Source organism: Rhea americana, unplaced genomic scaffold (assembly GCF_003343005.1).
Source record: "Rhea americana isolate MKP2758 unplaced genomic scaffold, rheAme1 scaffold_2, whole genome shotgun sequence".
NCBI classification, from domain to species: Eukaryota; Metazoa; Chordata; class Aves; order Rheiformes; family Rheidae; genus Rhea; species Rhea americana.
Window position 1 is genome coordinate 3046096 of NW_028186149.1, and position 24125 is coordinate 3070220.

Here is a 24125-nt window from a genome sequence, read left to right on the forward strand (position 1 = left end):
TACCCTCAACATTTAAGATGCTGGAAATGCTTTTAAGAATGCAGGTCATTATGACATCTATGACATTTRGGCAGTCTGATAACTAGGAGACAGTGCCTATTTATCAGTTTAATTTGTTCCCACAGCCCAACTCTCACCTGTCCCCAAAATATGTATAATCTGGGTATGGATCCCAACTCTGTTCATTCATTATTAGAAACAACCRTTCCTTCTTTTTATTCCTTTGAATAATCATCTTCCATATAAACTGTTTGAATGAAAAACAAGTACAATGTTTTTAAAAATTTTTGAGTATTGAGAATTTTAATGTAATTTCTTACTGTACTTTGCAAGGCAGATGAGAAATTCTGTTAAGCAAAAAAATAGTGGAAGGGCTTAGGAAGTCTACTGAAATGCGATGGATCTTCTTTAACTTATCTTTATTTGTAGCATGTTGAATGCTCAGCTGCTTCTTATATGAATTGTACAAGACACCTTTGATTCTGGGCTGTTCTTTCTGTTCAGGTTAGGAACGAGCAAATTAAACTGTTCTATGTGAGCAGCAAATCCGTTTGGCATACGAGCACATTAATTCCCGCCAGCTTGTGGGCTGGGAGCTGCAAGCAGGGGACGTGGAGGTGGCGAGGCCCCCGCGGGCCTGTGCTGCGGGCGCGAGCTGCCGGGCAGCGGCCCGCTGGTGCTGGAGCTGCTCTCACAAAGTTACCCTGAGCATCTCCTGCGCGCGGCAGYGGCAGATGCTTGCACACGTGGGGGCCCTGGCTACTGAACGGGACAAATAGGATTTTAAACAGATGGAGGAACATAAAATTAAATTGGCAGTGCATTTTTCCCACCAGTCCTTTCAGTACCAATCCAAGGAGGGTCACAGCAGCAGTGTGTGTTCAGGGTCGTGTTACTAATCCTCCCTGAAATCTGAGCACGTGGAAATGCGGTTCTTTGCCTAAGATAGTAAACTGGAATTTCAGTTGAGTCCTGAATAAATATTTCTAATTTTATTTTTATTTCAGAATTTTTAGCTAGTTTTTTTTAGATGGATGCGTGAATGTTTCATTTAGAAATACATGCTTTGAGAATACTTCCATGCGTTACATTTAGCTAGTGAACTGCTAAGCTKCTTTCACCAGAGTCTAGAGGAGTATTTGTGACTGGCAGAACCAACATTTKGAGCAAGATTATCATTGATAGGAGCTAGAGAAAAAAAATAGGATATTTGGGAATGTGTTTGGAAAATATCTAGAAACATTAAATGGAAAGAAGCTTGATAGCTAATTAAAAAGATACTAAAGTTAGCTTAAAGTAATTGAGTTAATACATATTTCCACCACCAACTTTTATAGTTTTGAATATATATCTGCTTCCCCTCCCTGCCGTGTTATTCTTTTCGTAGGACTATATGAAAGGCCAGGCAGAAGTTATATATGCTTAGGAAATAATAAATTGAGCAGACTCAGTAATGCAAAGATAAACTAAACACACTAGAGAAGTAATTTTCACTAATCCTTTTTGGTTATAACATTCTACAGGGTGCTAGTTGTAATAGCCATATATAAATTTAACATTTTACATCCTTCTAAATAATGTGATAAAAAAGAACTATAGCTCTTTTGTGAAATCTGAGTTACAGCAGTTGCTTTAGGCAGTCCCACTTCACCCCAGCAGACAATCTACCCCAAATGCATTTGCAGTTCTGCCACCTAAGATAATCAAAGTAGTAAACACATAATCTAAGCAAGTCAGGAGGCAATTTTATCCCTAGGTACCATATTCTATAAATAAGTAGATGCATTATGGATGAGTGGTTTTCTATCCCTACACTAGGCATCCAGGCACAAGATAGTCAAGATGTGCAACAACTATGATTTACTTTCTGAGCCAATGAATTTCATTATCCTCGTTTTATCAGATGTTAAATCATTGGCTTGAGGCCTGTTTTGAATAGCATGCACAGCTTAACCATGTGAAAAAATACAGGTGGTCGTTATTTTGGAGGATTATATTTTGAGACAGAGACATGATTTTAGCCTTTAAGACAGCTGTCACTGGAAAACAAACCGAAGTACAGAGAAGGAAGACATGATAGAATAAGATACAGAAATCTGAAATTATGGAATTTCCAGATATTTAGTCCATAACACAGATTACCTGCACCATATTCCTAAGCAAGAAAGAGATACAGTATGGTATCTATAGCCCAACACTCAGAGCTGAATTATTTCTCAGAGAGACCCACTTGTATGACTCAGCTGTGAATTGCTAATAGCAGATCTTCAGTGGTGTGAAGGAAGGAAGAAGTTTAAAAGTATGGCAAGTAAAAGAATAAGATAAATGTGAGATGGCTACACTTACATGCTATCTTTACAGTGTGGAACAAACATGTATGCTCCCCTTTTTGAAGTCAAATTAATTCAGAAAATTGAATAGGAGGCAGGATTCCTGCTGAGATAATTTAGATTCAGGAGCGTCACCTCTTGGTGAGAGAGCATTCCAGTGCTTTCGCAGGGCGCTTGGTACAGCAGCCTGGAGACCAGAATGCTCCAGGTGTCCCCARCGCAGGTGTAGTACAGGCACCAGCAACAAAACTAGTTAGGCAGCAGTCCTCCTGTGTGCATCTAAGAAGTGGTTTAAGGTATAAGAGACTGAGAGCTGGCAGTGGCAGCGGGCATTCGGTCTTTCGCTTTTCGYCAAAGACCCTCTTCAAAGGTTGCTGGGGACTCGTGCGTCCTGGGGGCCGGCACAGGTGTGAGCTCAGAGATGGCTGAGCTAGCAAGAGCTCTTGGCAAGAAACCCTTCAATAGGGCTTTATTTCTTTTTTAATAATGAATTAAGCCTGCTTATATAACTGTTCTTTTTTGGGTTTGTAGTCAGTCATAGTTGGTAAGGAAAACCTGTAACTACAGAAGTAGATGCAAAGCCTTCTCCCTGAGAAGCATTTTATTTTTCCTGTGTTGACCGTGCCCCAGAAAAGGCACAGTAAAGCCAAATGAACATGAAATCCTCCATCACTACAAAGGTGTCTTCTGCCTTGTGCTCTACTGAGCAACAGGGAACTGCTGATGCTGACATTAGCTTCTGTATGGCCTTAAATACTCAGTAATCTGATTGCCCCATGCTCTCCCACTGAAGTGGAATACTAGGTACGCTCTGTTTCTCATAAGCTATTAATATGTTGAAGAAAAAACACACTATTTTTACCTGCTTTGGTAAGAAAAACATTTCAATTTCAGAAAATCTCCTTTCAGCAGATTGAATCTATAAACAAGCATTACATATCTCTTCAGAGAGATAATTTTGTCAAGCACTTCCTTGCCCAGAAGTGCCTCAGGTTAATCATTTTGTCTCTGATTACCAATTTTTCACCAAATAACTTGACCTCCTGATGTATGAGGTGACATTGTGCAGAGACATTGTCTAACATATCCTAATAAATATAGTGATGGTTTTTGTGTTTAGCATTCTTTTAATTTTAATGACTATTTTGAGTGATAATTAACTATCCTCTGTGGACAACAACCTCTTTGAGTTGTGAGTCTTTGCAGATAAAAGACCTATGTAGTGTAGATTAAGAGAGTGATTTTTGACCTAAATATTTGAAAAACTGATGCATATGAACTTTAATTTGATATTCATCAAAATTCAAATGTGTATAAATAATAAACTATTTATTAATCATCCCAGTAACAATTCCTGAATTCATGCGAAGAGAAATCAATATTTTGAGCTAATATTTGCCTCCACATATATCAGTGTAACTCTTCTGAAAGATCTGATAAAGGATCATTCCATTAAGTCATCACATAACTTGTGATTTTAATACAAAGCTAGAAGCAAACAGTGTAGAGGTGTACGGTAGGAGCTGTTACTGTCAGTAGTCCTGACGGGTGTTGCTAGCCGAGGACTGATAGCTGGAGCCGCAGTTGGCTCCATTGCCACTACTGGAATTTCGGAGCTGTCAGCCCCTGCACCGCACACCAGACTCTTTTCTACAGTCTCACAGATTTTCCGTGTTATTGGCTACTTCTGTAAATGAGACCACAATTCTTTTTAAGATTGAAAGCTTTCATTTGTGAATGATGCGAAGAGGCTTACTGTATACTTAAAGTATTGAAATAGCATTGATTTTAGTATCTCTATACATAGCATTTCCCTGTAGCTTCTAAGCTCCCTTATCCCTTCAGTGAGTTTATAGCAGCAGCCTGCAGTTAAAGTCTGAGGAGCTGTCATAGCACCATGTTGTGCTGAATGCAAGTCATGAATAATAGACTGCAATATTTTTCTTTAATGAATGGAGACATGTTACATGTGAGATACTTACTGCATTGGCTAGTATTTCTAATGCAACACATACTTGCAAGAAAGCTCTAACTATTTGTATTGTGCAGTGTAAAGAAAAACCTCCCTAACTTTCCATCTTCTGTGCTTTAGTACACATGAACTGACTGTGCATCATGGCATCATACTGTTATTTGTAATCTTATCAACCCTACTTACTCATACTGTAGTTACTATTACCAAAATATCCAAATACAGAAATTTCACTTTTAATGCAATTCAAGTCAATTTAGTAAATTTAAAAGCWTTCATGACACCTCTCTACATAATTTGGTTCATGACAGTATTACTTCTTTTTTTGAAGGTCATTTTTCAGGGGACAGACATGATTGCTAGTAAATTCTTCATTTTTAAGAGAAGATTTATGCAAATAAATGTTCTGATTGCATCAGTAAAGAAAAGGATTTGTGGCCTACAGTGTGAGCCGTCATCCTAAGCTCAGTGTAGATCAGCTGTATGAAGTCCATTTGTCCAAATGTGCTGTAGCTGTTACTATAGCTCTGTTAAGTCATTTGCAGTGAAACAATAGATTTGAAAAGCAAAAGCAAAGAAGGATGCTAACAARTGACACATGGTATAAACTCTGTAGTAGCTAGAAATGTCTCACTGCAGGTGCTGAATCAAGTCAAAGAGAGAAGGCAGCATTCCTTTTTCTCTTTCCATGAAAATGGCTTAAAATCTGGCTGCCCTCAAAAGACTCTGAACCGCTCACCTGACTCTGCCTGCTGGAAGAAACAGGTGAAGAGTACACAAGGGGATAAAGTAAGAGGAGTCTGGCCTCCATCTCAGCTCTTCACAGAAATAATCAATCATGTCAATTGTAAACTTTTCAGTTGCAGCTAATTTCTTGTCTTCTGGAAGATGTTGGTGGCCCAACTGTATCTAGTTTGGGGCACAGCTCTGAGAACTGCAYAGACCAGTGTGGAAGAGTCCAGTGAAGGGGAATAAAATGATTAGAAAATTCAGCCTAGGTAGCCTGGAGAGGAAAGCCTACAGAGTGGCATGACTCTTCACATACATAGAGGCAAAGATAGAAAAATAATCTGTCCTTCATGTTCACACTGGATTAGATGAGAAGAAATGAGCTGAAATTGAAACAAGGAAGATTTTGGTAAAACAGTGAGGAAAAAACTTTCTTTTCTAGCAGTCATTTGAATTGCTGTTATTGCTGCACTAATGCACTAGAAGAAATTGCACAGGGAGGCTATAGCAACTCTGCCATCCAATGTCTTGAAGAACAATGTAGATGAGCATCCTGTAGCGATGGCATGGGTGCAGCCGACCAGCCTTGGGGGCAGGGGAGCACATGGGAACTGCTAAAGGGTCTCCTGAGATCCCTGCCCCTGCTGCCCCATTGGCCCTTGATTCAGATCAAGGTGACAGTACTAAGCTATCATATTTTTTTTCTGATTACAAATGTTCATTGAGCTGTAAGAAGTCCAGTAATTTTTCTCATTATATTTAGTATTTTCTAGCTTACTGTTTGTCATTTAATAGAAATAAGGTGTTTTGTGGCTAGGTTTCTGGTTTAGGAACCAATAATACAGGATCCAGTCATATACTTTGGATATGCAAGCCTGGATCCTCAAAGTGTCCGTTTCCCAGTGAAGTCAAACAGGCAGTTACATATTATAAGAATACGGCTCTTATGCCTTTATGAACAACTGCTATCCTTAGAATTAAATGCTTGTGTAAGTACATTGCTGTGCAAGGCCAAAATAGCCTCCTTTCAGGTAAACTGTGCTATAGGTACACGAATACACAGTTGGTTCCACCAGATTGACTAGCTCAGGTCCAGTGAGCGCATGACTTCTGGGGCCTGCTTGAATGTATAGTGTGTGGCATTTATTAACTTAGGCTCATTGCTGGCCTTGCTGGACCTGCAGTGACTCAAAATCAATTCAAGTACAGAAGCAGAATTTGTTTTCCCTATGTACAGCACAGCTTAGCCCCCATGGCCATAGGAAATGGGAAGCTGACCATAAGAAGGTAAGAATAATTCACTGGTCAGCACTACCCATTTAAACTGTAGACTGCTTAAGTTAGAGTGCACATGATCTTTCATATGCTTATATAGCATCTCTGTGCATTTCTGCAATTCTAATACCAAATAATAGTCGTATCATTGACCATGATCATCATTCTGGTCAACACTTTGTTTTCAATAACTGTTTATGTATAAACCTACTGAGCTTTAGCCATATTATTCAGACCACATCTAAATAATTTTACATTAAAATCCTTACTAAAGAAGTCTTATTAAGATTTGTATATATGAATTTGCTGCTGGCTTTTGATGGGAAGGCTAGAGGGTGTAAAGGTTTCAAGTCATCTTGAGTATCTGCTAAAGTGATTAACAGATAATAAATTATCTAACCAGTTTTAAATTGGAGAGGATTCTACTGATGTGTAATTTATGCCTTAGACAAAGAGAAAACATCTTTTTAATCTTGCTTGTCAATGAGGTGATCATCCACCAAGGAATGGTGTGCTGGAAATACAACCAGCTGCAGGCTAGATATTTTTTCAAAGCTTCTAAATACAAAATTGCGTGACATAATTCATTGCTAACAAAACCTCTGATAACCTTAATTTACTATTCTTCAGTCTGTATTTAGTAAAGAGCTTCCTAATTTGACCTTGCAATTTGGTGATTCTGCTTAACAAAGGCAGAATACTTTATCTTGAAAAGAATGAACACAATATGCTTTACTTTTGTGTTATTATTTCAAAAAATTTTTATTCACCAAATCTGCCAGCAGCTTAAGTATCTGTATTTGTTTGGAAAAGACAAGGTTGTGCTAAGAGAAGAGAAATGCAAGCTAATCCTCTTAGGCTAATTGGGTGGGAAGGRTGTTAATGGCTTTCAGCTAGATCAGAGAAGTTTCATCCCTGGGAGGAACCTGATGCCATTTCCAGACTCCTCAATAGCCGCTTGCTCCTAAAAAGAATTGCTGGTTGGGTTTTTTTTGTTTTGTTTTTGTTTGGTGAGACGGCTCACTTAGGCACCGAACCGCAGTGGATAAATGGCTATGTAATACATCATCTCCTCTTCAGTTCATTTTAACTGACTGGAACTACATGTTTCCAGCTAGCCAGTTGAAAGAACAGCTAATATTAATAGCCTGTAAGCTACTAGCAATATATAATTGCTCTGTTAGTAAATACCATTTATGGGGAATATTTCAGTCATTAACACCTACAAACCTAATTTCTTTTGAGGTATAAAGCACTAAAATAATGTTGAAAGTCTAATTACTTGTATACCATGTATTTTTAGTTATTATCAAGTTTAAGAAATTATCTTCCTTTTACAGAGCCAAAAGATTGATCATTTTAAAATAATGGCATGGTAAAATGGCACTGTTGTCTCCCATCTTCCCCCCCAGCGCATTCTGTTACGCTTTTCTTCAGTATGACACTATACCTTTTTCTGTAAATGAAAGGATACACTAAAACATATTTTTTTCTAAGAACATTTATGACCAAGAAAGTTGATGGCAATATAAACAAAAATAAGGCATATTAAAGGCGTAAGTCTGTAACGTAAAATAAATTAGCCTCTCTAAATGAAACTAAGCCAGGAGGACAGTTAGAAATTGTCTGATGAAACTACAGCCATTTTCTAAAAGACCAAAAGGAGTGGTGTACAGTAGTATTCTCAAGTGCGCTCTGCTTTAATAATACCTGAAGTTACATGCATGAAATCTCTGCTCTGCTTTCCTGTCTACACATAACTGTGTATGCAACAGCTCACAGCTCTTAAGACTAGTGTGTAACGAAGATACAAAATGTTGCTGCAAAGCTTTTAGAGGCTTTTAATCTTTTCTGAGGATTTTTAAATAATCACAGTTTTCTAAAAACAGTAAAGAAACAGCTAAGTGATTTTAGTTACACAAACCTCAAGAAAATGTGTGGTTGCTGCGATTCAGTTGGAACTGGATGCAGCTGAAGGAAAGGAAGGTTTTTATCATGTATATTTAATGATGAGGTTGAATTAACTAACACTACCTGAGAGTGATCTGATATTGTTAACAGATTAATGGGTTGTGCTATATAAAGGCACAAAATACTTAAATGATAGTTTAGTGTGCAGGGTCACAGGTTTTGAAGAAAAGCATATATGGCTACAAAGAACAATAGGAATGGCCTCACTATTGTGCTGGGATGTTATTAAAATATAATTTGGCTTAGTGACAAAATATGATTTGTATTCCTGTGAAAGAGAATCTCAGAAGTGTTGTAGCTAAACTGGCCATGAAGGTCTTTCAGTGTACGGTGTGGGTGACAGCAGTGCTAGCACAAGGTTATGGACATAATTTGGGTCTGTGCCTGAGCATCCCTAGAAGCCGGGGCTAGATGATGGTAGATGACTGTACCTACAGCGTGATGCTCTGACAATGTTAAAACTCTCAGAAGAAACTGAATTTAGGAAGTCACAGACAGGTGGGACTTGGTCAGGCTTCTACACTCTTCTCTGTTCCTCTCTTTGCCCACCTGCTTGGGGTCACAAGTAGTTCGTAACACCATGTTCCTGATTAAAAAATAAAGCTCCCTACAGTATAGTTACTTCCTGGAAATTAATGTTCTGTTATGTGTACAGTGATCTGTGATGGTTTTGTGCTAGGTCAGTGCAGGGACCAACCTTGCTATTGAGATAAAACATTACCAAGGAAATCGGAAAAGGTGAGTATGAAAAGCATACAAACTAGTAGGAGTGGAAAAGCTGCCAGAGTTCTGGGTGCCTCCATAGTCAGCACAGAGGGGCACTAAAGTGTTTTACAGGTTTCTACAATCCGTTCCAAGATGACCTAAAACTTTGACCAGAGCTCTGAATGATTACAAGTTATCTCACAGCGGCCAAAATGCATTTTACTTGAATTTGAAGATAATTTTTATATAAGATAACACTGTAACGTGACCCTGTGATATCTTTCCCTTGTTCCCAGTATTAGGAAATACTCCACTGGTTTCAAATTTGTAATTTATTCCATAATAAGTATATGTTTTAATCTCTTCTAGTGATTATTAAAAGTATTTTGTACAGATAAAACATGGGGAATTTTTAAATATTTAAAAAAAAATCTCTTGGATCAGGATAATTGCAGAACACACACAGGGGTACTCCATAGAGTCTCCTTGCTTTAATTTTGGAGACTCAGCTCATTCTGTTGAACAAGGAGTTCTCCCTCCATCCTCCCCACCAACGCTGGCATTGAGGTGGTCATTTCACTCATACATCAGTTCAGGCTTATTTCCTTTTAGTCAGCTCACAATACTGCAAAACAGATCCACGTTTTGCTCGATACAGCATACAAGTTTGGCCCTAAACATCTTTACTCAAGCAACAATAAGGATGTGGCTCTGCAGACCGATTAATTCCTTTGTTGAATTGTGGAATTAAACCCTAAGGAATAATTAAAGTACATCAACAATAAATGATAACTAAATATGTGATTATGCATATTTTCATTACTTCAGCAGAAAATAGCTAATCTTTTTAATTATAAAATCTACAGTTGGTTGGGCTATATATTCAAGGACAACAGCGCTCTATCATGCYATTTTTGCATTGCTGTAGGATTTTACACTGTCTTTAATATAGCTTTGCATCTGTTCTATTTTTAATTTGTTGGTGGATTCCAATTATAGGACTTTCAGAAGGCAATTTACAAGGCAATTAGCTCATTTTAAATGCTTATTAAATTACACTAAGCAAGGCAAATATTATATATAATCGCAAAAAGAAAAGCAAAAACAAAGTTCAGAATGCATATTCTTTTAAAAATATGAAGATAATTTAAAGTCCATGTTAGAAACCACCTATATCTGGTGAAGATTATGAAAGAAGGGGTCAATGTTGTGCAGGCAGTCTGTCCTATAGAAAAATAATTGTAAAGATTTGGCATTTCTGTGAGAGGTAATGAAATATTTAATATATACTGAAGGATCGTGCTGATGTTGTTTAAGAGGAACAAAAAACACTGCATTGCAAACTACCTATTGTTCCTCTTTGGTTTAGGGGGAGAGGAGGAAGTAAGCAGTAGATATCGTTCGTCTATACGCGCTCCTCATTTCTTTGAGAGGGTTTGGAAACGCATCTTTTCAATSAGGCAGAATGGGTTCTGGGTTTTCTTTTGCCTCTCCCCCCCCAAAAAAAAGATACAATAAATAAAGCAATTGAACATCTAAATGCCCCTGTTCTGGCAGCATTGCTAGCATTGCACTTCCCATGCATTTTACTCTTGCAAAGACAAAGTGGGCTGATGGTTACTGGGTTTTTTTTGGGCCCTCAAACCCTGCCATGCACCTCTCACAGGTGCAGCCCTGAAGTCATCCAGGCACTTTCTCTGAAATTCCCTACATTTACTCTGACCATAAGTTTGTTTAAACACAGAGAAAAGGAAGAGAAGAACAGGGTTCAAGTTATCACTATTGCCTCTGCAGTGATAGTGTCAAGTTGTCACATGGTTCAGGTGAAATTTCTGTTTCAGGAAAGCACAGTGTTTAATCCGAGTTAGTTTGCAAACAGCTCCACAACAGCTTTTTGCAGAAGACTATGCACTGCAAGAAGTCTGAASAGAACAGCTTTTATTTTGAATCCAATTTGCCTTTTAAATTCAGTATTTTTCTTAGCTTTAGAACTCTGCTAAGGGCTCTGTCTTCTAGCTAGGGCAGGGCAATGAAAATTGGTGTTTTAATTCCACTTCATCACTTTTTGAGCAAGTCATTTGAATCCTCTGAGACTCAGGTTATGGCTCTAGGAAATGTAACAGTAATGCATTGCTGAAGGTAATTCACAGAGGTAATATTAGGTTTAATGTCCCTAGAGCATCTCCAGATCCCAAAGGGAAGGTGCTGGTAATAAAGACAAAATACTGTTTGCTTGTAAACTCTGACATAATAGCAACAGCTGTGTGAATCAAGCTTCTTTGCAATAGCTGCAGTGTAATACAGGTGAAGGCACTCTGCTTGCTGACAAACTTTTGTTATAGCAAGATGGTAATTTGGGACAATATGGTCTTTGCTGCATTTGGAAAGCATTGCCTGCAGGTAGGGGGTGTATGTTTTTGAAACCCCAGACAGATAACTGGGATTTCTAGTATGCTGCAGCTGCTGTAGCTTTAAGCAGTATTTCTGAAAGCTTGCAACTGAAATAATCCTAATATATAGAAAAATGCATTTCCTACCTCAGTTTTTAATTTAACAGCTAATGGCAGAGTGAAAAAAATGAATAAAACAAATAAGCATAGTAGTGAGTAATAATAGGTATATATAATTTGTTTTCTTGTTTGTCTCTTCAGTGTTTTTATTTTCAAATTAATATAAGACTACCTCAGGTTCACCATGGCTACAGTTATGAGTCTAACYGGTGACTGATAAGAGAATGTTTTCCTGCCTTAGCTACATATGAAGACCCTGATGGCTGCTCTTGAGAGTAACTAGCCTATCACACGGTTTCCATTTTAACATCATCTGGTTTTAGCTGCTGCTCATTTTAGCTCATATTACCTTTCATTTAAAAAGAAAAAACCAAAAAATCTTTGTGCTTTGCATGCAAACATCTACTGATATTTTTAGTTCTATATATGTATTATGTTAAAGCATATTAAAATATTATTTAAATGATAAATTGAAGCTTTGGAAATGTAAATAGCACTAAATTTACAGTTGCCTTCAGCTGTTTTTCCTCCTGGACTACCAGGCTTTGTTCAAAACAGACCACCAGTGGTGTGAAACGTTTTATGATCTTTGATTTTATGAATGTACACTGATGGAATGTGGAGAGTTAAGGTCCATATCATAAATATCATAAATCTGAAACTTAGCATTTCACTGCTGTATTTTCCAAGTATGACTAAATTTGTTGGTATAGCTTCTTTATTTGTGATTTCTTGCTTTTTACTCCCTGCTGATAACCGGGACCGGGGTACCTGGGGATGAGCTCTGCCAGTGGGGTGCGAACCCAGGTGCCTGCAGCCCCCAAAGGGCTGCTGATGCCAGCAGGTGCTTGCTGCAGCTCTGTCTAGAGGTGCAGAAGGCACTGCAGACTCTCCCCTGGCTCAGGGAAATGCATGCTCAGTGCCTTGCTGCATGGGTAGCTGTATGCTGAGGGGATAAAGTGCTTTCTCTCCTTGGGACTTAGGCTGGAGCGCTAGCCTTACAGCTGCCTGGCAGAGAGAGGAGGAACTGCAGAGAAGAGGCTGGGAAAAGACCGAGAGAAATCTAGTCACTGTGTTGATCTTGTAGCAGACTTTTGACAGATTGCCAAACTTTTCCAAAAGGTACACAGGGAAAAGAAGAGAAACAGTAAAATTAAAATAGAATATTTTTGAATGGAATTTCACAGGACAAAGAAAAAGTCATTTCTAAAACCCAAGAGRTTTCTGCGTGCCTGAAAACAGTGGAGTCTTCTTATTGGAAATTTGCCAGATTATTTTAAATGAAAAGTGTTGAAAAAAGCTGAATAGTGAGTTGCTATTAATTCTACCTATATTTTTATATTTGCGGTTTTATTTGTAGACTGCTATCTAGAAGATGTCAAGTAAGTGAGAGTAGGAATATCATAAGTAAACAGCAAAAAAAATGAAACTTGTCTAGTGGCTTCTGCTGGCCCTCTCATTCCTTTTATGGGTGGGGGAGACATAGCTCTTGCAAGGTACCAAAACCAGAAAGAATTACCTAGGATATTTATCAAGACCAGCCAGAAACTGGAAATTCACATTCAGGTAAATTGTAAATTCTCTGAAAATGCTCTGAATTCCGAACAGCACGGACAGAACACTTCAGATTTATTCATATATACTATGGAGTTTATTTTCTAAATGGCTTCTGACTATCTTCAGCTGGGCTTTCTGCAGAAAGTCATCTTAGTCACTTTAAAAATCCTTTATCAAGTATTTACTTCAAAGCATAGCAACTCAGAAACCTGCTCACCATAAATTCGGCATGCTCGGCACTCATCACTGAGTTTGCCTGTTTTCCTTGAATGATGTTAGCAACACTTTCATACTGTGCAGGGTTGAGTTAGTGAGGCTTATGTACAGGCTTGCTGTATTTCTAAAGAGTGTTTTAATAAAGTATTTAGAAAACTGCCTAAGAGAGGATGCACAGCCTACACCACAGAAGATAGAAATTACATTCACAAGACTCCCAGAATTACCACATACARATCCTGGAGATAAATCCAGTCTACCCCCAAATTGCTATATTTAACATGCATTAAGCATCCTGCATACATCTAGCTATATTTGCATGAAGTTACTGTACAAGAGGATCTAACATGCCCTGAGCGTAAAAGTTCTACTTCTGTCTTAATAAAACACAAACTTCTGTCCTAGGTCTTTTCCAACCCTGAAATAATGGGTTATGGTTTGTTCTGTTGCCCTCACCAGCCCCCCCCCCCATTTTTTTTGCTTCATTTTAACCAAAGAAAAAAGAAGAGATAACAGGCCTGGCATAGCTAATAATTAGTGTCCAGCTGTGCAGCCTTACTCAGAGAAACACTTCTTGCYTTTAATAAGTATGGGATGCCACTCAGAATGAGGACTTGAACTAATTTAGTTACATCTTGGTGGTTCTTCAATTTTAGGATGCATTCTTTTTGGTTGCATATACACTGCTAGATAGAAGCTTCCTCTACGCCCTGGAGTTGTCCTCCCTTGTTTATGCTCTTATCTTTTTCTTCTGTTAGAGACACTGTGTGCATAGGGATCAGCATCCACAGGTTTTGTAAAATAGGTGGATCAGAGTTCCTGGGGAGGATATAGACACCGTTTATACTTGTTTTTAGAAAAATTGCCAGGATTATCTTGCACTCAGTTTTAATGGCYATTAGTTCTGTAGGTCTGCACGAGGATTTCTAAAATCTGTAGAGTCAGATCTACTGAAAAGAAGCATGAAGTTAATGCAATCTGGCCTTGGGGAGTCCACCAGCAGCAAAAGGAAGGAAATCGCTGCAAACCACCCCTTTGTTATCTGCTCTTTAAAAATTCTAGTTCCCAGTATAGGATTGGTCAGAGCTCATTTTGGCTGTTGTCTTACAGAATGAGCCTACTGAGAACCATTAGCCTGATATTAAAATTATTCTGAAGAAATTGAAATTAGATGTTTCATCTCCAGTTTAATTTCTCTGCTTACACTAATTATACAAATCTTTTTTCCAATGAAGTATTGGAATCAAATTTTCTAATGCAGTTTTGTTAAAATATACTATTATCTAAGTTAAAGTTGAACTGAATAACTTTATAAATATAGGGCATCTAAATGTGAGGTTATATATCCATGTTGAAAGTCTTTACAGCATTTTTATTAATTAGCAGTGTATAGGGCTAATATATGGAAGAGTTTAAGTCAACTGTGCTTTAGAAAGTAGTACTCAACAGTAGAGWAGCAAACCCAGAGCCCCTGCTTTCATAACCTGGTCTGCTGGTAAAGTGTCCTAGAGGATCTGTGTTCCGCTAGCCCCCAAAAGAGACCATCAAAAAAGGCAGAGTTATTTCTTTTTCAAAAAAGTAGACCACGTAAATAGTAGTTATGTTATACTGGATATAGAGGAAAAATACCAGGTGCTGATTTAAGGAAGCAAAACTTGTGTAGGAAGTTTGTCAAGGAAAGTTGAAGGAGACTGAAAGACAAATACTTGAACTGTGGCAGAAAGACTGGAAGTAGATGAAAAACCTGAGAAGGAAGAAGCTCAGAAGAGAAACACTCTTTTACAATACAGTAAGGATTTCAGAGCAAGGCCAATAAAGCTCCAAGGTTCATCTGTAAGTTACAAAAGCAGGGCTGAAAAGATCATTTAACTGTAGAGAAGCATGCAGCAGTACAACATGATTGCAGCCAAAAGAACTGAACAATACCCCCAAATGCCACAATCCTCTCAAACCTCCACTAACTATGTTGGAAAAAAAAAACAACCAAAAACAAACAAAAAAAACATGTCATATAAGATCGCTTTTTCACCTGCCCATAGTAGGCTGTTCAGTCTGTGAATTCTGTATGTAYGTAAAACAGTTCTTTAAACACAGCCAGGAAATGTTGCAGTGGGTATTTCACTTTACTGCCATGTTTACGATTGTGTACCATTTCTCATTTTTAATGTTAATTTAATTGGTCTTTCTGTGTAGAAAGAAAGTAGAGAAGGTATCTTTCTAGAAGGGTAGAGGATGTGAAACATTAACAGTTTTGTTAAGCCTCTCTGCAGCTGTCTGGGATTAGGTGCAAGAAATCCCAGAAGCAGCTAATGGCTCCATAACAAGCCTCCATTGAAATAAACTCCCACTGTAAAGCACAGCAGAAATTGGTTCCTCTATACATACTCTTATTTACAACCCTAGAAGAATGCAGTGCATGTTTTCTGGAAGTTCGTTTCCTTTTCTCAGCATTTTGAATTAGAGCAGGGAAACTAAGRAAAATAAAAATGTTGTCAAAAGCAAAACATTTTTAAATTGAGAGCCCTACGCAACTTTGGCTGCCTGGTTCTTGACCCTGACAGTGTGGGTGGAGCTGCATAGCAGTGCTCTGTAAAGTTGGAAAATGCATTTAGGAGCAATACAGAAGCACAGCTTGGTCACTGCGACAGGGGATTGGAGCTAGCAGGAGCAGGAGGCACCTTGCAGCCAGCACAGCTACTGACCCGCTGACCCAGCTGAAGCTTGTAACGATGAAGCGCCTCTGGATCCAGCAGACTGTCATCACTACCCTTATCTTTCATGCTGCAGAGGATATTGGAGTAGTACTAGATAGAAATCCAGCATTTTCTCCAATTTCAAGAGCAATCTCAATAACTGATAAGTGAGTATTAGCTACATAATTTATAGTATAATGAATTTCTTTAGAAAATTAGAACAAGTATTAATCCCTCCAGTTGGTAATTCAGATTTCTGCATTGTGGTTTGAGCAGGAGAATGCCTGATGAAAATTGGTATCTGTTCTGTGTTTTGAAAAATGTCAGTAAATTATTGCAAGCACCCTGACAGGAAACAGCACCTTGCTGTGTGACATGAGACAATACGGGGGATGGGAGCGGGGAGAACAGAGTGATTTTAGGTTTCAGAAGATTCACATTATACTAAACCTGAAGTATCTTCCTAGGAAACTCAAGGTAATTTGCAGAAGAGGAATAAAACCAGGCTATTTTGGCTGTTCTGATATTTGAATTTATGTAATACAGCTGATTATTTCCTTGACTAAGCACATGTGCACTCTTAAGCAGACAGGCTAGATTAGCTGGAAAACCCATTTGAGAGCTGTTCTCTGCATCTTTCTATCATGCCAGTGCTAGGCACATTCGAGAGGGATCCCCTTTGCTGTTCTTGGTTATCGTGCACACGCTAGACTGTTTCCAGGCTGCTAGACAGTTTCAGGGTGAATCTAAAGCTCATCCTTTGCACWGCCTCTGCAGTGCACGTGCTGCACTTCAGCTCACGCCCACCAGCCACTGCTGTCAGTAGGGATCTTCTCACGGTCCYGGACCCTCGGCCCGGCCCTCTCTCTCAGCTGCCGTCACAGCCCTGCGTTCCACTGAGCCTCATGCTTTTGGCTTGGAAAATACAAGTGGCTTCCTGCAATGCGCTCCAGCATTTAAAAAAAACAATCTTAGCATGGAGATTTCTTTCAGGTAAGTAACACGTATGCACAGGCAAATACTAGAATTTGTAAAGGATATTACTGTAGTGCTATCAGTAAAGGCAGTTTGGTGGCCTAATGCTGAACTCTGAGCCTTACAGGATGCAGGTAGAAAAATGCTGTTGGGCTGGCTGGCACAGGGTGTCATGTCCGCATGCTGTAGGAAAAGCTCACTCATGAGCACTGAGCCCCAGCCCTGTGCCTTTCAGATGCTTTGTGTGCCTTCAGGTACAGGGGAAGCCTCAGTGTGTGATCACAGTCCATTGCCTCCCCCCGGACCCCTGCGTAAGCCTTAGTAACTGTGGCCAGCATCTCTGGAGGCTGGGAGAGACTGAGGACATGGCAGACGAGTTCTCTGTTCATGACCAGAAATAACTTCATCAGTTAAGGCAGATGAGAAGTGTCWGTAGTTCTTTCCTGCATCAAAAACATCTATTTTGTAGCACTTTTTCTTATGTTCTAAATGTGTTTTTATCATGCGCTTTCTTGTTCCTGACCTGTTCATACAAGTTACTTGCAGAGTTGTCTTGCTTGTGAGCAGTTTTTGCAGTCTGTGTAGAGCTTTGCAGTGTCCTGACTAGATTGCTACTTTAATCCAGATTAAAATCAGTTTTCTTTTTATCACAGTCATAGCATAGAAGCATTTCTAGTTTGCAGTAAKGAAAACCAAATCAGAAGCAGCCCTGGTGGAGAGCAGAGCAGGTGGTCTGAGTTGCTTGTAATTGGCTCTAGAGCAAGAACTGGTGGCTAGTTTATGCAAGGGGCTGATAGGAGGCAYGTTGGTCATGTTCAGAGAGTCTTGCAAGTCTCCTAGCTCTGCTCARTTACAAGGATCAGGTAATCACTTGGAGTTGTCTCCTCCTTTGATTTTTCCTATTTAAGCTTCACTTCAGATATATTGTTCTCTTAAAAGCTTTGTTTCAAGACCAACTCTGAGCACAAGATACCAGTAACTAAGAAAAACACCATATATTGGGTTTCTTTCATGTCTCCTCCTGCAACTAATGTGCATCTCTGTTCTTGTGACCCAGAATGTGCAATACTTCCCTGTTTCAGGGAGCACTTGTATGTGCTGCATGGTTCCCTTGCCATCAGCCAGAGATGTATGGGAATACCAGATGTCATAAGTGAGAGAGCATATTTCTTGGGTGTTTTTTGTGATACTTGAAATTCTAGAGATCTGTGAGGCTTCAGAACATGATGGCAGGATATTTTGGTTAATTCCATAACGCATAAGAAATTAATCTCTGTATAGCTCCTTTTTCAATACTGATCTTCCTGCTCTTTGTGCATGCCCTCACATATGATCTGTTAAACTAGTTATGTCAAAACAATCTTGCTGCTGGCTGAGATGCATCTGTCTCATGCCTCTAGTAAAGGGTACAGCCAYGGGTGCGGTGCGCTTTGGAAGCGCAGCTCTGTATAAGGGAATCATTAATCTGATTCCTAAGTGGAAGGTGCCACCTCCACTCACTTTCTCACTTGAGTCACTGCATGCATCTGAGACTGGCCATAGGACTTAATGCAGTACACATTATATGCTTAAAGAATGTTGTTTCCCCGTATTCAGCTTCCATAAACACAGCAGATCACAATTGTCAAAATTTTCTAGAATTATGCTTTCTTCATCTTGAAGATGCTTGATAAAACTTATATAACCAGATGTAGTTAAAACTGAGTATTTAGACAAATTATGTAATTTAAAGCAGTACAGGTATTTGTTGTTGGAAAGAACTAATAAGCATTTATTGTAAGTGTATCTGTGTTTTTCCTGGAATGAAGGTTAAATTGTTTGAAAGCCATGTTTGGTTTAAACACTAGGAGAYAGGTAATGGCTTCCAACTAGGGAGAGCTACTGAACTCATGAGCARTCCAGGTTCTTACTACATAACTTTTGTTTGTAGCAGTGGATTATCCTTATTTAGTGCCTGATGTGACTGCCAAGTTAATAGACATTCTTTCCCTTTAGCTTTGGTAAGGGCAGATCAGACTCTAAATGTATGTTATACATTATACACTGCAGAACTGCCTAAGCTGAAAATTGAAAAATTCTGGTGTTTATTGCATGGGAATCAAAGTAGACTCCTTGCTGGCAAGGAAAAAAAGGAAGACTAATTTCAAGGRTCAGGATTAATTTTCTGTCAAATTGACAGAAAAGCTCCTACACTGGAATACATTAAGCACAAATGTAGCCATGTCTATCTTATTTCAGTGTTCAAGTTCCTATTTTGATTCCATAGTTCCATAACAGGAGCATTAAAAAGAAGTCATCTATGAATCAGTTTTAAGTATCTACAAATATATATTTTACCAAAAGAAGTTTCCCATTAACATCACTGATCTTTGCCAGTGACCTTTTCCTGAATGTGTTTTTCTCATCTCCCCTACAGTAATTGCTTAGAAATGATTGTCATATAAGGAGCCAGCTATGGCAAACCGGAAGCRTCAAAGCACTGCTGCCACCATGCTGGATCACAGGGTGCGAGCTTGCCCTACTTCCTCTCACAGCAGGGAGCCTGAAAACGAGGAGAGCGACCTTCCTATTGAAAATTACACAGCAAAGGAGGCAGAGCTCACAACCCTGGGACAAGGAAGTCCTGCTCCTGTGCACCACGAGTGCAATGATCATAGTGGAGATGGTGACTCCAGCTCTGACTATGTGAACAACACCTCTGAGGAGGAGGACTATGATGAAGGCTTGCCAGAAGAGGAGGAAGGTATCACATACTACATTAGATACTGTCCAGAGGATGACAGTTACCTGGAAGGAATGGACTGCAATGGGGAAGAGTATGCTCCCCATGAAGAKCACCATGTTGAAACAGATGAGTGTCAGGAAGCTGTAGAAGAATGGGCTGAAAGTAAAATCCAGCACCAAGATGAAAATGAGGTGACAGATAGGCAAGAGTGGCAGGAAGGTCAAGATAATGGTGTTCAGATTTTGGAGGATGAAGTGTCTTCCCTGGAGATTCAAGACCAAGAAGAAAACATACAATATTGTCAAAGTGAAGGTGGCTATCCGGACTATTACCCAGCAGAGGCTAATGGAAATTCACAGGGAATATCACCATACCACTCTAGAAAAGATGATGCAGAGCTGGAAGAGCAGGAAGAGGACATTGATCAGATTGTAGCAGAAATCAAAATGAGTATGAGCATGAGCAGCATTAATAGCACAGCTGAAATGAGTCCAGAGCACACTGGGACCGAAAGCTTGCCACATGATTATAAGGACACTTGTCCCAAAGGAGAAGCCATTCACAGTGCTAACAGGCATGAGGGGAGGCCAAAATCACTGAATATCCCATCTGCCTCAAAGCACAGCGGGGACGTGCCTAGAGGCTTTAAAACGAAGTCGAGAACTCCTGAGGACAGACAGAAGTGGCCACAGGAGCAGGTACGAGGTTCTGTTTATGCACACTGTCAGAGGCACTATGCAAACATTATAATAGTTACYTATTTCTAATAGAAACCCAGAGCAATACCTTTTTTCTGAAAAATATAATTATGTAACTTTAGAATGCAGTAGACTTTAAAAAAACTGCTGAATGTAGTCAAGTTAGGTAAAGAAGAGCTAGGAAAGAGGTGTCAGCAGTCAGAGGTATCAGTAGTCATACACCTAAGTGAATTACTGTAATTTCTATAAACAAAGTATTCCAGATACATGAGGCAAAACTGGCTTATTTGTATTGTTTGCCCATGTGCAACTTTTCTGTAGTTACACCCTACAGAAGGTGTTACACCTTAAAGTTGAAGGTGAGCACTGAGATAGTTGAGGAAATTTCCAGTAARGGCTCCTCTTCTGTTGCCTGTAGCAAGTTGCCTTTAATTCCTTTTATTTACAATAGAAAGCATACCAAGGCTAGGTGCTGTGTRTATTAAAAGCAACTGCAAGAGGTGCCTGCACATTATTGTGTTTTTGTACKAGGTTGGCATATCTTTTCCTTGACAGCCACTAACAATATTTGCTACAGCTAAAAACAACAAAATCATTTAACAAGTGTAGATGGGAGTCTCCCAGCTGCCCTGCTGCATTTAACTGTGCTGCTGCTTAATCTCAGTGAAAGCTAAAATGACAATTCTGCCTAGGTCAGAAAACATTATGCTGGGCTTTTTGGTGAACAAACATTTTTATATTTGCATCATCTCACTGTGCTAAAAAGAAAGTTACCTTACAAGTACAATGCAAGTAAGAAAGCTTTGCTAAACTTAATAGTTTCAAGATTTTGCTGTCATAAATATGAGGAAAGAATAAACTGGTTCCATTGACACTTGAAAACATTATGGAAACATGTYTGCTGTTAATCAGCAATTTGGATTATATTAATCAAATTTACAGCAAAGATACAATTTCAGGATGTTCAAGAGCAAATGTGAAATGGGTGCATTTTATTGTTAGTCGTATTTAAAACCTAAGTAGGAGAACTGTAGGCTAACGCTAGGGCAGTAATACCTTATTTAAATGATCTCTCTGGATCGATTTGGTAGATGTAATCTGGAAGGTTAATTTTAGAAAAAGTTTAAGGATCTTTTGTAGAAATATTTGGATTTTTGAGAAAACAAGTACTGCATGCAAAGTGGAGTATATATTCCTTCTCAACATGTGCAATTATTTTTGCTGAGAACTAGAAAGGCAAAGCACAGAAAGAAGATAAAAAAATACAAGCTTTATTTGTACCAAAAGTACTGTTAAGCAATTTTATCACAGAAATGGTGTAGATGCTAGTTTAAGCCATACATGATATTTTCCTGTTCTGTTGCGTGCCAGCTAGAGTAATTTGGGACTTAAGCACTAGCTTCAGAAGCGCTCAAGTTGAAGGCGCTTACTTCTTTAGAGACACAGCTAATTCTGTTTGCCTTAAGGTCAGAGATTGAAGTTTCAATTTTGCATCACTATGTGTAAGCAAAGCCCAATTATTCTCAAGTAATATACAGGTAAATAGTAATTATTTTTATAATAGAGATGTGCCTAGAAGAGGTAAAGTGCATAGCATGTATTGAAATGGTCRATTAGTAAATATGCGTTTTTTGTCATTGAAGTGCTTTATAAAGTTCCTGTTTTTACTTAATTAAAGCTATCRCTAAAAATAAATTTAAGTACCCTATGGTTAATACCTTAAAGATAAATTAGTGTAAATGATTCTATTAAAAATTGACATGAAGATTTTTRGATTCCTCTGAAAAACAATACAAGGAAAACCTTAATATTTAAGTATATGGTGATGAAACAGGTCAACTTTTATTATAGTCATGAACAAAAAAGCTTATTAAGGCAGGTGGGATAGCTGCATAAATTTCAGATCCTTACAGGAAGCTTTAAATACCCATTTCTAAGTTCCATTTTCAAAAATATACTTGGAACCAGACTGTAACTGTTACTAAGTTTAATGACTGTCTGCTGGCATAATTGTGTTAGCTTGCATGAATTAGGGTTGATGATCTTGCCTGCTTTCGATAGTTAGCGGTTACTGACTGGAAGAGAAGAGTCTGGCTGGGATTTCCCCCCCAAGACAGCAATGAACCAGCTTTCTGGTGCAGCACTTCCATTGCTGTTCTGGGAACACCACTGCTCCCAAGTTCTGGGAGCATATGAAGAGTTAAAGGAGCACTTGAATGAGAAATCTAGGTAGTAAATTCATCTATGCCTGAGTAAGAAATTTTTATTTTCCTTAAATGATTGCTTATAGAATTCAAAATAAACTTTGGTTTCAGCATCCCGGGTTTGAGCTGAATTGCACTGTACCTTTATTGCTCATGTCAGCCTGTGAACAAGGGGGACCTGTACAAGTGCCACTGGTCTGAAAACAAACCAAGGACCTAGGTACTGAGGCTGAGCTGCCTTTGTGAGCTTTAAGTGCTTTTTCTAGGCAGTCTTGGGCCAATGCTTTATTTTTTTTTTTAAATAGTGGAAAGTGTGCTGCTGCAGTTGGTGGGTATTATTGGGCAGGCACACACTTTTTAGAGTCACTGTTCATAAAAACCCACAAGCCATTGCCTGTAAGGGACAGAGCATTGAACAAATACACAGTATTTCATTCCTTTCTTCGAGTACAAGGAGAGRGATGAGAAAATTTCTCAACCAGTGATATGGTGGTACAGGTCTCCATTTCAACTAATCAAAGTGATGAGCCAGCTGGGTCACAAGATATACTATTAGAAATATATATAAAAAAGAGCTAGGGCAGAGCTGCTGGCTGTGGGTGGTTTCACTGAAGACRGGACTACGTAGGGCTGCAACGTGTAAAGGTATGAGGCAACACTCATTACAGGGCTACAGGGGCTCACAAAAAGGGACATGAGGGGAYTCCCCCGAGGTACCAGGGGTAAGAGGAAGATTGAAAAGCAAGTCAGATAATCTTTGCAAACATTTCTTGAATATATACATCTGAAGACTGGCTCCATCCTGCACTGTCTGAACAGCAGCTGCTGTGGGTTGCTCATCTTCCTTAACTCTAAAGTCATGCTCATTGGAGGACAGATTAGCATATACTAGGACATATTACTTCTATGTGCAGTATCCATTTCTGCCAAAATGACTTTTGTACTTCACATGTCCTTAAGTGTCCTTAACAGAAGTGTGGCTGGACCTTTAAGATGTGTGGAATCCCACAGAAGGGAGATAAAGCACAGAGGGTTATCTGTTTTGATCTGGGGCACTCCCTTCCTTCGGTGTTTACTATAAAATGTCTAAGGGACAGATTTGTTCAGCACACTATCTAAACRAACCTATGTCTCATTTGGGAGAATGTCATAGTCATTGTCATTATCTTAATTACARGAATTAAAGGTCTGAATACAGCAAAAGAGGAGAACTGCAGAGCCACTGCAAGTAGATTTGCATGCCAGACTTGTTTGCAGAGGTTTGCCTAGAAGGTTCTTGGTTTTGTCTTCCTCAGAGATTTTGCCCTTGCTGCAAGTGTGCATTGCATGGCACAGAGCAGCAGGAGCACAACAAAGTGCTGGCTTGTCTAGGGAGCACCTCACYGCCCAAGCAAGTCTACTTTTACACATCTAAATGCTTTTCAATTAAGCAAACTCCCGAGTATGTTTATTCTCTTCTGCCCTCTTCACACCAATCCATTTGAGTTACATATTTTTAAAGCGCTGATACTCAGCCTTGACCTGCACATTTTTGGAAAACAAAACAAAAAACAAAAAAAAGAGGA

General features: G+C 39.0%; 1 protein-coding gene across 4 annotated transcripts in view; it reads left to right on the forward strand.

Annotated features, from left to right (window-relative positions):
* The window catches only part of APBA2 (amyloid beta precursor protein binding family A member 2), a 110953-nt gene that overhangs the window by 43515 nt on the left and 43313 nt on the right, over window positions 1–24125 (forward strand). For all 4 annotated transcript variants that reach the window (XM_085303311.1, XM_085303314.1, XM_085303313.1 and 1 more), the window contains one exon: window positions 19350–20356. In XM_085303311.1, coding sequence (XP_085159437.1) covers window positions 19388–20356 — 969 coding nt within the window. In that variant the 5' untranslated portion in view covers window positions 19350–19387. The remainder of the gene's footprint in view (window positions 1–19349; window positions 20357–24125) is intronic.